The 16,596-nt window shown below is 50.8% G+C and overlaps 3 protein-coding genes across 3 annotated transcripts; all 3 read right to left on the reverse strand.

Moving 5' to 3' along the window:
* Positions 1 to 475: 475 nt before the first annotated feature.
* On the reverse strand, positions 476 to 1,909 carry N7458_000725 (uncharacterized protein; the record flags this gene model as incomplete). The annotated part of the gene is made up of 1 exon (XM_056904119.1): positions 476 to 1,909. One exon carries the CDS (start codon positions 1,907 to 1,909, stop codon positions 476 to 478), a length of 1,434 nt encoding a protein of 477 aa, XP_056771886.1.
* Positions 1,910 to 8,930: 7,021 nt separating this feature from the next.
* Positions 8,931 to 10,592, reverse strand: N7458_000726 (SMP-30/gluconolactonase/LRE family protein; the record flags this gene model as incomplete). The annotated part of the gene is made up of 4 exons (XM_056904120.1): positions 8,931 to 9,708; positions 9,756 to 9,899; positions 10,011 to 10,171; positions 10,560 to 10,592. 4 exons carry the CDS (start codon positions 10,590 to 10,592, stop codon positions 8,931 to 8,933), a joined length of 1,116 nt encoding a protein of 371 aa, XP_056771887.1.
* A 3,708-nt stretch (positions 10,593 to 14,300) lies between these two features.
* Positions 14,301 to 15,961, reverse strand: N7458_000727 (aldehyde dehydrogenase family protein; the record flags this gene model as incomplete). Its single annotated transcript, XM_056904121.1, has 3 exons — positions 14,301 to 15,481; positions 15,554 to 15,753; positions 15,834 to 15,961. 3 exons carry the CDS (start codon positions 15,959 to 15,961, stop codon positions 14,301 to 14,303), a joined length of 1,509 nt encoding a protein of 502 aa, XP_056771888.1.
* Between the last annotated feature and the right edge of the window lie 635 nt (positions 15,962 to 16,596).

Consider the following 16,596-nt stretch of genomic DNA (forward strand, 5'->3'; position numbering starts at 1 on the left):
GGTATCACCGCTGTGCAATTCAGACACCAAACAAGTAGGCAAATGCAAGACAGGATGTTGTATGGTTCTTTCTTTCCCTAGAAAGTCGGAACGTATCAAAGACGGCTTTTTGTATATCAAATGAAATGCAAATCAGACAAAACTCCAGGATGAATCAGGCTAGAAAAAAAAGGGAGCAATAGATGTCGATAGCACTGAACAAGATATCCATACCAAGACCCCCAATACCAATGAGATACAGTATGATGATACACCCAGGCTAGAGGTTCAAGGCGTCCAGGTAAGGGAAATAGGTCGGGTAAGGATGTTTCTAATGCTGGAGCAGATGGGTTACAGTCATGCCAGTGACTGCTTGCCCATGATAGGAAATGGGGGAAGTATTAATAGAGCACATAAGGAAATGCACATAGCAAATCGAACATATGAAAGACAGGTGAAGAAGGAAAAGCTTCGTCCGCCGTTCTCATTTCAGATATCATGCTCGCGACCACGACCCTTGAAAAGGCGGCAGAGAAACACCAGCTAGCGGCTGCGGTCCCTGGTGCGGAGGCACACTTCGTCCTGCGGAGGGTGCAGGCGAGTACGAGGTTGGGCTACCAGTTCCCGACCAACTAGCCTGTGGCCTCGCCGAATCCAACACCCGGCTCGCCGCACTCTGTCCTGTCCCGGCCGCAGCACTGTGTCCAGGCCCTGAAGTAGGGGTATCCAACACCGGGACTAGACTTGACTGCGCAGGCCGTGGAGAAGGCGGTCTCGGCGACGAATAAATCGCAGTCCCCGAGCGATCGAGCGTATCACGGAAGAAATTACGCTCGGACCGGTAATGATCCCTCTGCAGAGCCAGGAAATGTATTTCCTCACTCTGCCGCCGGATGGTCTCTGTATTGCGCTGGATCTCTTCCTGTTGGGCATTAAGTCGCTGCTCGAGCTGCATTTCGTTGCGCTTGCGGTTGCGGAAGCGCCGTGAGGCATCACTGTTGGCTTTACGTTTCTCTGCTTGTGTTGATGAACCGGATTTAAGGTCCAGAACGCACGGTATCATCCCTGTAGCCCCGGCCATGTCCTCGGGGACGCTGCGTGGGCCAGCTGTGACTGGAATACCACGATTCAACGACTCGACGGTCATGTAGGGTGCCGGTGCTCCGTATCCCACCGCGCTGGGCGGGATAGACACATTCGTAACGGCAGGGGAACCACGGCCGAATTGGCTAAATGTAGAGTGCGGTGTAGACGGGCTTGCTTCCAGAGAATTTGAATTCGTCAGTGGCCCTGGGCCAGCGCTGGTGCGCCGCGAGTGGATGCTCGGTGTTGAGTGTAGGGATGCAGACGTCGGAGGCTGCGTGCCTGGTAGTGATGCAATCGGACGGAGTGTAGCGTCCAACGGGAGAGGTGAGCTGACGGGAGGTTGTTGGCGCGGACCCAGAGGTGGTTCATGAGGTACCCGCGGAGAATGAGACACGCTCGACTGGCCTGATGTCCTTCCACTACTACCAACAAACCGTGCAGAAGGTGATCCGGGGTTCATAAGAGACCGTGGGAGAGATCTCGGAGATAATGGCTGTTGTACAAGCGGATACCCCGAACGAGGTGCTGGCGAAGAACCCTGTCGGGGTCTAGGGGAAGATGATAGTCCTGGCCGACTCAATTTCATATTGCCCCCCAAATCGGCCGTGCCTTGTGCGGGATGGTTCAAGATAGAATGAACACCGATGGGTCGTGCCATCGAAGGTTCCAATGGTGGTTCGACTGGGCCGTATGGATGCCATGACTGCGGCCGCGCGCGCAGCGGCGGCCGGTGAGCTGATACACGGTTCCCGGGCGTTACGTCGTCAATAAGATTGCGTTCATCAGATGAAGAGTGAGTCACATCGTCGGACAATGGACCAGTATGCAGAGTCTCCTGCGACATAGACGGAAGTGCTTGGGCGGGCGTGGGATTAGGGCATGACCAAGTCCCCCCTCTCTCGGTATCACTGGGGGTCCCACCGTAGGTATGAGAGAGGGAGAAGGCCGGATACCGAGAGTCGTCTGGTGAATGCGACAGCTTTGGCAAATGTAGCGGCCTCGAATAAGGCGCGGTTAACACGCTGAGGCCAAGAGTCGCCACGGTGAAGTAGTAGGCCGAACCGGGGGAAGGATAGAGAGAGAGAGAGAAAGAGAGAGTGGCCTGGGGAAAAGGCGAGAATTCGTATTCTTCTGGTTTTGCTTTTACTTCCTCTTTCCCTTTTCTTTTGAGTTGGAAGGTCTTCTCTTTTGTGAGGCTTCGTTTGTATATAGGTATAGGGGAAGAAGTATGCAGTGCTCAGACCTGAACGGCACTGGCGTCGGGACTCAAGGCTGAGGGATAGGGAAGTATAGAGAAGAGAAGTCGAGATGAGGCGAGATTCACAGGATGAAAGATCCCCAGCTTATCACAGTGTCTCTAGACCCGATGAGAACGGGGGTTCGAAAAGAAAGTGCTAATTGCAAGTGCGATCAGATCAACCCATGTGCATGCACATCAGCGGAAGCGATCCGAGGCCCCATCCAAGTGAGGGGGTCCAAGCTAAAGAAGGAGGTGTATAGAGAAGATGAGATATAGAACGTATTTGAAAAAAAAAAAAAAAATGCAGGAAATATAGGTCTAATAAGAGACAATGGCTGAATAATTAGGACCTGGATGGAGGAGGTATAGTAGTGTACAAGGTACGAGTGGAAGAAGGAGAGGGAAAAAAAGAGGAGAACAAGAAAATTGTATGTTAATAGTAGGACCTGAGGACTCCGTAATGAGGTAATGATTCGAAATAAATTCAATAATAAAATCAAATAAATAGCCGTTGAGATTCAGCGGTGAGAAGTGGGAAGGAGAAGAAGGCAGAGAGCGAGAGAGAGCGTATCCCGAAAGTGTACTAACTTCGGTCTGCTTCAGTTTGTGGGAGGGGCGCCCATTGATTCATCACCTTTTTTTTTTTCTTTTTTGTTTCTGTCCGACCCAAACTGTCGGATTAGTGTCAGGCATTGGGCAGGGACAGGCCTCACCTCTTCTCCTAGTTCACTTAGTCTGCGGTATACTTCGTACTTTGGACGCTCCTATACTCCGCCTCCCTCAAGCACTCGTACATACTCGTGACGTTTTATCCTCACAATCGAGGACAGTTCGCATACGCTTCAGCTCCAGAAGCATGTCTTGGATGCTAGAACGTATGCTCTGTTCGAACAAGAGGTACAACATCACTCTTCGATTCCCTTTATACCCAATCACCAGCATACAGCAGAAACGCAGCAATAACTACCTTTTTTTTCAACTGTGATATTATTATCTCCATTGCTGAATTGGCGCCGTGCCCGCCTCAGCCTCGCTGGGGCGAAAGGGATTGACTCTCTCTAGTCCAACGCCCCAATGCCCAACCTCGTGGCCAGAGCAGACCAACCCAGACGAGACCTAGCGCCAGGCGCCTGGACCGGGAGCCTGGGGGCAGAAGATTGGCGGTCTCGAGTTGTGTGATGGGACAAATGATCCAGTCTCCACTGCCATGCCTTCTCGGCCCTCTCTTCATCCACTATTATCCACATTTATTAGCTCCCCGGGGAACCAACCAACGATCGTAGGCATGCAAAGAACCAATCACTGGCGGTTAGAATGGGTGGGGAGGGCCTACTGCAAGTGTATAGGGCGCCGTCACCGCGGACATGGACAAGGGACGGGTGGAGTCTGCTACAGAAGGTTGTCAGGCTCCTGGGTTTTTGAACTAATTATCTATATTTTTCGGGTGCTTTCTTTTGGGGACCCCAGTCAGACTGGCTATTTACCGCTATCTCCTCTGATGATGATGAACGGTGGATAGTGGCGATGTTCGTGGCCCAACAAGAACGAACGAGAATGGAGCTGTGGGTGGCTTATTGGTCTTGAGTTGTCATGATGACTATTCCTTTCTGTTCTTTTTTTCTCCATCTCCCCTTGCGCTGTTCATACTGATAGTTGTTGGTTTTCTTTTTTTCCCCCTTTTGTGCTGTCCATCATAGGCGTGGATTCAGCGGAAAGAGCAAAAAATTCAGGGCGATTTAAGTGATCAGAAGAAAGGGACATAAGAGGACAACTGTTGCTTGCCCGGAGCTCTCCTGGGGCTCCGGAGGTTGGCGTCGACTGTTCCCATGGATACAGTACTGATAGATGATGTGGCTCTCTTGGCAACTCTATGGTTGAATTTAGGGGGCCCATTCGTTCGATCCGTGACGCAAAACACCGATGACAGTGGAGGAACGACAATAATTCAATGTCTATGACTCTAGGCTGGCATACCCTCTGATCCATACTTTACAGGGCCTAGTGTTCACTCATGGGGGGCAATGAGAACCACCCCTAAGCCCGAGAGAGTGTCCGTGACTCGGCCGGGCCTGTCATCTTCCGCGAGACTGGCGCTTGGGGGAAGACTAGTCTTGAAGGATGAAAGAGGGGGGGGGGGAGGAAGAGAAAATTATAATTAAAAACCATAAATTTGGCATTTTAGTCAGGGTCGGCCCACATGGCATTAGGAGAGCAACCCCCGAGTAAAAATCAAAGGCTAGGCGACACGTTCGCTGCACAGGCCAAATCCAAAGAAGAAATGGAAATATCAAGCTAGACCTGCATGTCAAGAATTGTGCACTGGCATAAGTACCGTCCCAGCCTCAAAAAGAAAGATCAAGAGAATAGGGGGAGAGCAAAAGAAAATATGAAATAGAAAAAAAAAAAAAAAAAAAACAAAAACAAAAAAAAAAGAAAAGCAGACTTTCCTGATAGGCACAAGCCTGTTGGTAAACAAAGGGCACTGGTCAAACCTTAACGAGTCCGTGGTCTGGTCTGAATGATGTGCATGCATCACCGGCGTTCCGGTAAAAGGGGGGGGGCCGTTGGTGGCCGTTAGGGATTAGTTAACTCGGTGGGGGAACCTCCACTTGGAGGTCCCAGCGGCCAAACGCTATTGGAAATCCCCCTTGACCGTTCCTTCGCTGCTTCTGCTCCGCTGAGCTCAGCGCTGGAGCCAGAAGGATTCAAACAAGGCAGATGGAGGCAAAAGTATAGAATAGTACTGCACAGGAAAAGAACTAATCTAAACGAAACTAGGAGTCGCCAAAGCCCGAGCACAGGGCTGGTTGCCTCTCTTCTCTTACGCGATGCTGAATGATCATCTCGGTTGGCGAGACAAGCGCTAGCCGTCCGGATGCAGGTGGAGAAATACTCTGTTAGATTTATAGTGGGGTGCTGGTCAATTATACATACTCGAGAGGTTGGGGTCAATCTCGCAAACCGTGCCCGGGCAGCTTTACCCCCGTTCCCTACGTCACTATTCGGTTTAAGGGCAAGTCAAGAGCCTATCGAGGCTAAGGTGGATGCCGGCTGCTTGCCAAAAAAGTACTCCGTACTCTGTACTATGTACGGATTATTAGGTACAAAACAATGGCCATTGACTCTGGACAGTAACCGAGCGCGTGTCATGATGACCTACAGAGCAACTACGGGTGCTTTAGCAAACTCAAAAAGTACCAAGCTTGCAGCAAAATGCTAGTTTTACTCCGTCCAGTCTTAGCAAATCATGGACGAACAGGACGGGATCAGGCTAGCTACAGTATGAGCTCATTACTGTAAGTAGTAAGGATAGTCGGCATAGCAACTTGACAATCTATCAACCCGACCGTGGCCACAAGATTCCAACGAAGAACTTCCTGGAGGCTTCTCTAGTCTTGCATAGCGTGTATGCATAACCCAGCAGGAGAAGAAGAAAAACAAAAGAAGAAAAGAAAAGTGGGTAGCTCGCCTTCCCCATTCAACTGGTAACAACCAAGTAAGTCAGTCTCTGGCCATCTCCATCTCTGCCTAGCAACGGTATCCACAATGCGACCCCGTTAGCGCGGAAGAGAGCTTCCGCGTGACCGGGTTGAATGATAAACGATGATACAAACTAGCGCAAAGGCGACTGCAGGTGAAAAGTGGATGCCAGTATTACCACGAGAGTAAGTAGTATGTATTCAATTATATGCGTTCGAGAACAGAGCTACCCGAATAGGTACTCCGTACAGTGGGAGCGAATGCGACAGCCTCCACGAGGGGGGAAGCTTGGCACAGCTAAGCCGACTGCTTCAAGTAACAGGCAACCAAGTTCATTTGACATTGCTAGACCTGCTTTGCCATGAAGGATTTGGGCCCTGCTCTAATCATTCTAGCTTGTAAAGGCTAGTCTAATTTAGTTTCACGGGACTGCTGTCGTCCGGGGTGGAGTCGCGATCCCATGGTTTCTCACCCGATCGAGCCACAATCATCGGTGTGCCACGCGAGATCTGCGGTCTGACAGCTTGAAGGACTAGATATGGTAGGGGGGGCAATAAACCAGTACTACATCCTGCTACTAATACTACTTGGGGAAAGGGTGACGGCCTTGAAAACTAGATGAATAAGAGCGAGGTATATAGACTCTTTTCTGAATATTAGAAATGGTTTCAGATATAGGAAGCTGGGCTTAGAGTTCCAAGCTCGTCAGCAGTGAGTACGAACTACGTACGTACAGATCATAGAGAACACATAGTTTGTTCGAAGAATTGTATAATTTTGTCAGTGCAAGGATGAGCTAGAGCTCTCATGAAGGGCATAGTTTGGGTTTCAGAATTGGCTTTGGCAAGTCGAGCAATCGCTAGCCACTATTTAGGGAATGCGACGAATGACCTTGTGCTGCCAGGTGACAATTGCAGTCTGATAGATCCAGCGACTCTGACTGGTCTGCAGCCTCTCGCATTTTCCCCAGTCACATCAGTCCGATTGGACTATCTGAATTAGTCTGGGGTGCGAGACATGCAGGCAGGCAGCGTGCAGCGGCACCTTCCAAAGAAGAAAAGATAATCAGGCAGAAAAAGCAAACAAAACTTAGAATTTCTCAGCATCATCTTGTTCACCATGGCTTATTTTATCACATTGCTTCGTTGTGGATCCTATTCGCTATGGCGTTAGGTTAGCCTGGCTTGCTAATGAGTCAGCAGATCCTTGAATCCTTCACTGCAGTGCCGAGTCCCGAAATTAAGAAGAGAAAAAAATCGCATCGAACGGTCTGGCGCGGTCTGTCTTTCTCCAGCCGCCGTGGTGGCTTACATCTCAAACCACCGTTCCCAGAATCCCGGGTCGCGTAGAGTGTGCTATTGGGCATGCAATCTGGCCTAGGCAGGTGACTATCGAGTCTCCGAGACCCCGGTTCGTGCAATGCGTGTCATAGTCATAGCTCCCTTTTTTGTTTTTGCGAATGATGCACGGCGTGGGTCAGGGGGTGGAGTCGCGAAACAGACTCAGACCAGGATCCAGTGTTAGGTCCCAGGTATGTGGTACGTGGGTACCTTGTACCAAGGTTGAGCTTTCGGAGGTACCAGTCACTGGTAACTGCTTAAAACTACGGGGTAGAGAAGCAAAAATCAGATTAGAAGATCAGATTGCTACCGTACATAACTTGTCCACTTAACTATTGTATCCTTCTAACGAGTGCTTGACAGATAGGAGAAGTTTCATCTAGCACTTAGCTTCACACTGACAAAATTAGAGACCAGTGGACCCTTCGTCCAGGTTTAAATATACTTGCTTTTTCCCCTCGATGATGCACCTCGTCTCTCAAGGTTTTTTCCCCTTCCCTTGACCCCCTTCCTGGAGCGATCTACTAAACGGAAGTCCTGAAGCCATCCAGTCACAATGCATACGATCAACCCATTATCTCGTGTCCGCTGCAACCGCGACCGACCAGACAAAAGCAAAACCAACAGAGCACAGAACACCCCCTTGTATTTCCCGATCGTTGAGGTCTAGCCTGCGGAATTCTTTTTCGAGGGCTCATATCATGATGCTGCGAGTCATGGCAAGCAGCAGATAGATCATTATACTGTAGGTTATAGTATGTATGTGGGAGTATGTGCTCCATACAGAAGGCCACAGATTGATAGCGTATATCAAGTACGGCGTGCACAGGTCACGTCTCCTCTGGCAAAGAGCAAAAGTACCAAATGAATGGTGCACCCCGGGCCCGACAAATCCCTTTTTCACCGAATTGCCCCCGAAATACATCCATACTGGGGATACGCTAAACCTACATACGTTGGTGTTTATTCTGAGAAAAACACGCAAATACCGAGCGCTGTATTTTGCTTCGTCCCTTAAGCACACGAAAACACGTCCAGTGCCACTGTGCCTGCATTTCGTACTAAGCAGTTGCAGGCGATCGGCCGCATTGCGAACTGGACTGACCTGGATGCAACGCACTGCAAAACGGCACGCACAGCACATACAGGGTACATGTCCAGGGTACAGGTGAACAGCTACAGCGCATACTTGCCTATACCGACAGGGCAATTCTGCGAGGCTTTGTTTCCCAGTCCGCCCCTGGGTCCAGCGGGATTGTCTGCATAATAGTTAGATCTGCTGATAACGGCATCACCGTCGGGTTTCCTGGAGGAATATTAAAGTACTCCATGCAGTAGATCTCTGTACTCGACGTGTCGCTCTCTCCGTACCTCGGGTTACTCGAAGCCCCATCTAGCCCACTGTCAAGGACACCGTACCCTGGCGATCTTTTCCGCCCCTTGCGGCATGCAGAGAGGTTGGACTTGAATTTGGGCTACGGGCTTGTCAGCGAGCCGGTCCGTCAACCTTTTTTTTTTTTGGTCGGCCGTTCTGTGATCGACGAATCCCGCTCGGTTTTGAGGAAGGTCGCGGATCTATCAACTCTGCTGTTTTTGAGAGCTACTACAGTAGTAGGGGAAGACCTGCACAGTCGATCGGTTTAGGTACATATGAACTCCTCCCAGTCGATCTATGTATGTATGGATGTATTTACGCATAATGGACTCGATCATCACAAACTGCTGCAAGCCTGCAACAGCCGCCGACTAAACAGTGATCTTTCAAGGCCCATCTCTATTCACACCGTAACAATCACAGCCTCCCTTCACTTCTGAAACCGAAAGTCATTCTTCGGCTGTCCCCGAACGCCAACGTCGACTCTAAACAGCCGCCCTCCATACCGCACCGACTGCGGGAACTTCTCATCATCGCGATCATCCTTGGCCGAAGTAATGAACAACTCCGTACCCACGAATGCCGGACACGTCGGGTTCCTCGTAGGCAGATCAATCTGACCGATAACACGGCCCTCTGGCGAAATCCGCAGCACCTTACCGCCACCATAGATGGCACTCCACAGGCAGCCTTCGACATCAATAGCAAAGCCATCTGGTTCGAGCGGCTCGCCAAGATCAATGAAGACGCGGCGGTTGCTGATAGCCCCGGTGGCGGCGTCAAAGTCAAAGGCGAAGATCTTGCCAGTCGGCGAGTCGGTCCAGTACATGGTGTCGTCGGCGGCGTTCCAGCCCATTCCGTTGGGAATAGTTACTGGGGCCAGCATCTCGTGCAGCGTGAGATCAGGGTCGAGACGGAAGAGGATGCCCTCGGGCTGGGGCGACTGGACCTTGGGGTCGTTCATGGTGCCAGCCCAGAAGCGGCCGTGGCTGTCGACGGCGCCGTCGTTGAAGCGCATTCTATGACGGGCATGTTTGTGAGCGGGTGGACGGGAAAAGGGCCGTGAAGCTGGTGCTGGAATTTGTGGGGCGCTGGGTCTCTGGCGTTGGTCTCCTGCCGGTCGATATATTGGGGCTACAGTAATGGAATCGGAGCCACCAATTGAAGTCTCGAGCAGGAACCTCCGCTGTCCAGCACCAGGTCCAGCCCTGAATGGGGCCCCATCAGCGATGCAAATCACCAGGCGAAAACTTACAACTTTTGCTTGGACGCATCCTTCTCCCAGGGCTGGGCGATGTAGGAGAGTTTCCCAGTGGTCTGGTCCAGCCGGGCAAATCCATGCTGGGCCCCGACAATCAGCTGATCCTTCTCGGCCTCGTCCGCGATGTTGGCGGTGACGCTAAAGTTTCCATAGTCAATAAATGAATGTAGTACAAGATTGTGCCACTTTTATCTTCGAATGAGCAGAGAGATAAAGGTAAAGAGACACTGCATATCAAGCAGAACCTACCCGATTGCCGCGTCCGTGTCGATGACCCTCAACGAGTCAGGGCCTTTGGCTAGATCGAGCCGATAAAGTTTGTGGTCCCAGATGTCGACGAAGCGGAACTCGTTGGTGGCGGCATCGTGGAAAGGACCCTCGAGCAGCGTTCCCGCTATGTCGAGATAGGGCTAGGGCAATTAGCAATTGTTGGCATGGCAGAAATTGAGTGTTGTCTGTTTCTAATTTTTTGCTGGAGCTGTAAATTCTATGATTGGACAATCGATAGAAATTGTGTTTTCCTCTTTTTTTTTTTTTTTTTTTGCTTTTTCTTGTACCCTTGTCGTTGTTTCTCTGAAGGTTGGGGGCCAACAACAGGGTCATAGCCAGCTTGACCGACAAATCGAATAAAAACGAGAAAAATGCGGGACGCACAAAATGCAAAAAAAAAAAAAAAGACAAGAGGTACCAGCAAATCATGAACGAGAGAAATCAAGAAAAAGAATTGAAAATAAAAAATAAAGAAACAAGGGAATATCCCGGAAGACTGCAGAAAGGACACGAAAATCATGAACCCACCTCATTGACCGTCCATCTTTGAATTTCGGACATGTCGATCCCGAGTGCAACTTGGGGCCAAGGAGAATCGAGCAAAAAGAGCGAAGTGCTACCGTGCTAATGTGTCGGAATTGAGGGACAGGAGGGCGGGGGGAGTGAGGAGGTCAGAGAGGGATTGAGAATGGGATAGGATGACGATGGACACCGCTATTTGGACTCTTGGAGGGTTTGAACTTTGGGATTTCGGGAGAATGGGGGAGGCCGGGGAATGGGGGGGAAGAGGAAGAACTAAGTCGAATTCGGTTAGGAGCAGGCGGGATCGGAGCATGCGGAGAGCGAAAAGGGAAAGATGCAAAGATGGGAAGATGGAAGACGTTGGTAATCCATCAGATTGCCACTACGCTAAGGGAGGTGATGCCTTCAAGCCACCGTCAGAGAACCCCTGTTCGGAGACTGTGAACCACGATCCTGAAAGTTGAGAAGTTCAAGTTCGGAGATGGTATACTCCGTACTATACTAGCAATAGTACTGTAGCTAGATAGCAAGACCCAAGATTCTTCCAGTCAAAATGTTGCTGGCAGCACTAATCGTGGGAGCTATTCTGTCTACAAAAAGTCTTGAGTAGTCACTAACTATCAAGGCAGATCTATCTATACTATTGAGAAGGGATAAAGTGTTCGTCCGGTAAATCATTTTGTAGGAACAGACCAGTGGAAGGCAGAAGAAGCGGTGGGACAAAGATGAACGGCTTCTGCCCCCCCCCCCACAATTCCAGCACATTCGGACTACTCTCATCCTCGGGATTACTAGATTTTCATAGCCCAAGAATTGTACTCTAAGATTCTAATATTCTGACTGGCTGGGCTAATAGAAGCTCTGCAAATGAGAATCCTCGTATAAAATAGTGTGCAGGGTAAGGCAAGCTCATCACACAGGCACATGGTCACTGTTTCACATTCCACTTGGCACTACAGGGGTTGGGTCCTCGGTAGTACAGTGCAAATTTCTCTTGCGAAGGATAATTTCCAATATGCTGGAGATTTTTCCTATTCATTACGGAGTTACACAGCGTATAGTCTATTCATTTCAGTAGGTCTTAAAGGTACATTGTAACCTTCATCTCGACCGTTGAGCTCCCCCAACATATACATCCAAATTATACTCCATATCCGTCTCGAGCATTTTCTCTCATCCACGCATCATACTCTTCCCAAACCAGTCCAAGTGCCCACATGACCGCATCTGCATGCAATCTGCAAGAGATTCATGTACGTGTGTGCTGGTACTTGGCCGGGCGCTAAAAACCTACCCACTGCCCCTCCTCCAACCCAATGGCCCCGAATTTCATGCCTAACCTAACGCCAACCATAGAATCGAAATTGAGGATTGGGCATGAAAGCACAACCAGCCATCCAATAGAAGGCGCCATTCACTACATTTAGAAGAGCAGAAAAATAAGAAAAAAAACCGGGGTCGGAAAGTCAAAGATGCATCTCGATTTAGGTTCGTGAAGACCGTACCTCCGAAGAATAATACATTCAGTAGATGGAAATCCTCGATACGAGAGTATATCGCTAACGGGGTCTTCGAGCTGGGCCATAACTTGCTTTTCTGGACTCCGTAATAAATGTCCTGTGTGCGGACATAGAGAACCAACAGTTCGTCCCGCACGAGCTCCTAGTCACAGCCCGAGAATTTCCACCAGAGGCCCCAGCACCAACACCACCATTAGCACTGACACCGCATGAAACTCCGTCCTGCAGGTGCCATGTCTCACGTTGACAGCCGTCAGCCAGAACCAAGAAGTCAGGGCCACAATGAGGGGAATGCGGTCCGGGCCTAACCTTGGGGCAGACGTCATATTACAAAGTATATCCATCCTGTTGTCGTATCCCCCCAACAGGCAGTCACTAACAACCATGTATATAGAGACGGGTAATATAGAAAAGACACTCGCAGATTATCCCCGCAAACTCTAATATACGTACACCCCATCAGCGGCTCAAGGAAAAGCACATCTAACAAGAAAACAAAAACGAAAAGACATACACGACCGAGTCCGGATATAAGCCGCGCACTGCATAACCACACCCGACAGCCCTTGGACTCCTATTCAATCATGACTTGGAATACCAGCCAGTCTCCCAAGCCAAACTCAACACCTGGAACACGTATGCGGAGTAGCCCCGAGGCTTAATTTCCTCGCATTCCTCCAACACAGAGACAGAGACACCAATCAAGACGTGCGCAGGACAGCATAGCCGCGGGACAATTCCAACGCAATGCATCTCATTGCTGTCCTGTTTGCTCCGTTGGCTTTTTCAAAAATAAAAATAAAATAAAAATAAAAAAAGGTAAGGCTTGGTTGCATGCATGGAGAAGCACGTAACAAACCAACCTAGAAACTCGGCATCCTGTGTCCCGGGTCCTGGGTCCTGCCTGGTAAGGTTAGTACATCTCGCCCACCTATACGGGGCGCTGTGTCGTCCCCGAAGTACATGAACTCGTGCCTATTTGATTTGAAATAATCTAGATATGGGTTCATGGCTGAACATTTCATGTCTAGCCTTGCAGTGTCTTGAGAGCCAAGACGTGGGTTCGATACGATATATGCGTAACGACATGCTTGTACGTGCACACTTACATGGCTACATACAGACTGAAGTAATACATGCCGACGTCAAACCGCAGGTTTTAGTGTGCGAAAGGCTTTCGCTAGGACCATTCATGAACGCTAACACCATGATGTGTTCCCAGCGACTGCGGCAGCGTTCATGATGCTGCCGCCAAGTCTCCACTTGGGCATCAATCGAGCAAGAGGAGATTCAAAGGTATATGTATAGCGAATGTGTCTCGCATAGCGTGGGAATAAGCTGTCGAGGACTGTTAGTGGCAACATTCTTGAATTTTATAGACCGAGGCACGCCGACAAGTTCGTGTCATTAGATACAGTTCCTACGAGACCATGCTATCGCATATCTGGCCATATATCAGACATCAAACAATCCAAAATAAAACCCTTCTCAGCCATGAATTGAACCCCCCGACTTTCTCATCCCTTATATACTTCACGATGATGCTCCATCGATATCCCACGATGCCGAAGTACATCACGAACGCGGCGTTAGGCTAATAAACAGCACTACGCTATATTCTCCTAATCCCTTCAAAAATACTCTTTTTAGAGTTAGAACTAACTTGAATATTAGGATACTAGAGGTGAATGATGTTTTTCAAAAATAAAAACAAAAAAGATCTTTATCCGCGAGGAGGTGCTGTCACCAGCTCGCATGCCCACCCGCCCACTCTCCCCGCCTAGGGATGTGCCCGACCATCCGTGGAGTTATACTCGACACTGGAGGCCTGTAACCATCACATATGCTTGCCCATTCTCAGGGCACACCAAAAGGTCAATCCCAGATGGGAGACCACTAGGCCATATGATGGGGGAGAGTGACTGGAGTACCCAATACGGGGGTATATCCCATGTTCACTTCAATTTCCGTTGATGCTGGTCGTCTCGAGCAGTCTTACTGGTTAACATGTCCGAGCAAGCTGGCAACGGCCGGCAACAAACTCCATCAGCTAAAATCTAATATGTTCAAAGGAAGAGATGGATGAGTGGATATTTGGTTGGGTCATCAAAACATAAAAATTTGTCTAACTAGTTACAAGCAGAAAGAAAACACAAGCTCCTGGTCAAGCTCAAGCTCCTACATCGACAGATACATAATATCTCTCCCATATCTCCAGTTCAATTCTTTACAGACGGCTACCCATGTTAACGTGGACGGCCTTGACCTGCGAGTAAGCGTCGAGGCCAGCCTCGCCCAGCTCACGGCCAATACCGCTCTGCTTGACACCACCGAACGGCACCCGGAAGTCGCTGTCGTTGCTGCTGTTGATCCAGACCATACCGGCCTCGATCTCCGAGGCGACGCGGTGGGCACGCTCGATGTCGCGAGTGAACAGGGCAGCACCCAGGCCGTAGGTGGTGTCGTTGGCGCGGGTGACGGCCTCCTCCTCGGTGGTGAAGCTAGCGATAACGACGAAGGGACCGAACACCTCCTCGCGGTAGATGCGCATGCTGTCCTTGACATTGGTGAAGATAGTAGGGGCAATGAAGAAACCACGGCCGCTGCCGACGTTCTTGCACGGCTCGCCACCGGCAGCCAGAGTCGCGCCCTCGGACTTACCGGCCTCGATATACGAGAGCACACGCTCATATTGGGCCTTGGTGACCTGCGGGCCCTGGAAGGTCTCGTCCTCGAAGGGGTCGCCGACCTTGCTGGTGGTCTTGGTGACCTCCTTGAAGAGCTCGACGAACTTTTCACGGACGGATTCGTGGACGAGGATACGCGAAGTGGAGGTGCAAACCTGGCCCTGGTTGTACATGATACCAATGTGGGCCCACTTAGCAGCCTGCTCGAGGTCGGCGTCCTCAAACACCAACAGGGGAGACTTGCCGCCAGTCTCGAGGGTGATGTTCTTCAAGGTACCAGCAGCCATCTTCATGATCTCGCGGCCAGTGGCGGTGGAGCCAGTGAAGGCAACCTTGTCGACGTCGGGGTGCTGCACCAGAGCAGCACCGGCCACGCGGCCGTGGCCGTTTATGATGTTGATAACACCAGGAGGGAAACCAGCCTCCTTGATCAGAGAGGCCAGGTAGAGAATGCTCAGAGGAGTCTGCTCAGCAGCCTTCATGACGATAGTGTTACCGCAGGCGAGAGCAGGTCCAAGCTTCCAGGCGGCCATGGCCAGAGGGAAGTTCCAGGGGATGATCTGACCAACAACACCAATGGGCTGGCGCAGAGTATAAGCGAACTTCTGGGGGGTGGTGCCAATAGTCTGGCCCATGACCTTGTCGGCCCAGCCGGCATAGTAGCGGAGGACGCCGATGACCTCACCGAGGTCATCGTTGAGCGAGACCTGGTACGGCTTGCCTATATCAAAGTCAGTCAGTCATAGGTCCCGTCTGCCTTCTGCGCCGTCTTTTCACTGGAATTGTCACTGACCGTTGTCCCAAGTCTCAATAGTGGCCAGGGTCTCCTTGTGCTGCTCGATCAGATCGGCGAACTTCAGCATCAGTCGACCACGGTCAGTAGCCGGCAGCTGCTTCCAGGAAGGATCCTTGAGGGCCTTGCGGGCAGCCGCAACGGCAGCATTCACATCCTCCTCGCCGGCAGCATATACCGAGGTAATTTCGGCTTCGTTACTGGCAGCGGGGTCAGCATCCAGTCTCACGTGTGGACAGCGGCCTCGGGAGGCCAGGGATGGGCTAGATCAAGAACATACGAAGGATTGATAGAGGTGATCTTCTCGCCAGACTTGGACGGCACAAATTCGTTGTTAATGAAGAGGCCAATGGGCTGGGTGTAGGAGCGCCCGTTGGGAGCAGTCAATTGCACGGAGATGTCGGACATGATGGCGGAGTGGTGAAACCGACGAGACGACAAGAAAATCTCACTCGACAAGCGACTGACAGGAGAAGATGGAGAAGGGATAGACAGACAGCGCAATGGCCGAAGAGTGAACAATGCAAGCATCCCCAAGAGATGGGGGGGGGGGCGGAGGGCAAGTCGACTTTAAGGAAAGCTTTCGCCTCCGCTCCACGATAACGATAGCGATAATACTTGATAATCGAGGGATCCACCGTCCACTGCTCTTTTGGGGTCTGGCCTCCAGAATTATTCGGGTGCACTTACTCTTCGCGGGTAACCAAATGAGCTCGACAGCCAACGAGAGCCAGAGAAAGCTGCCGGGGGCCAACCTGCTCCATTCGTCTGCTGTTGGAGGCCCCGCCATCCAGTGGTTGGTTGCACCCGCCGCCAGGGTTGGACCTCTCCTAACCCCTCCTGGTCAATTATCCCGAAGTCTTCAACAACTCCACAAAATGACCGCCGGGACTTTATGGAGCAATTCAGGCTGGCTCCCCAGACGCATCCGCACCGATGGAGAAAGTCAGTGCATATCTTCTGCACGTCACGGCGGATCGGCGAGGGGACGAGCAATGATGGCGGTTGCGCCCTACGCCTACACTACGACGGAAAAGGAAAGA

The sequence above is a fragment of the Penicillium daleae genome (genome assembly GCF_028827525.1).
Source record: "Penicillium daleae strain IBT 16125 chromosome Unknown utg000001l_segment0_segment0, whole genome shotgun sequence".
NCBI lineage: Eukaryota > Fungi > Ascomycota > Eurotiomycetes > Eurotiales > Aspergillaceae > Penicillium > Penicillium daleae.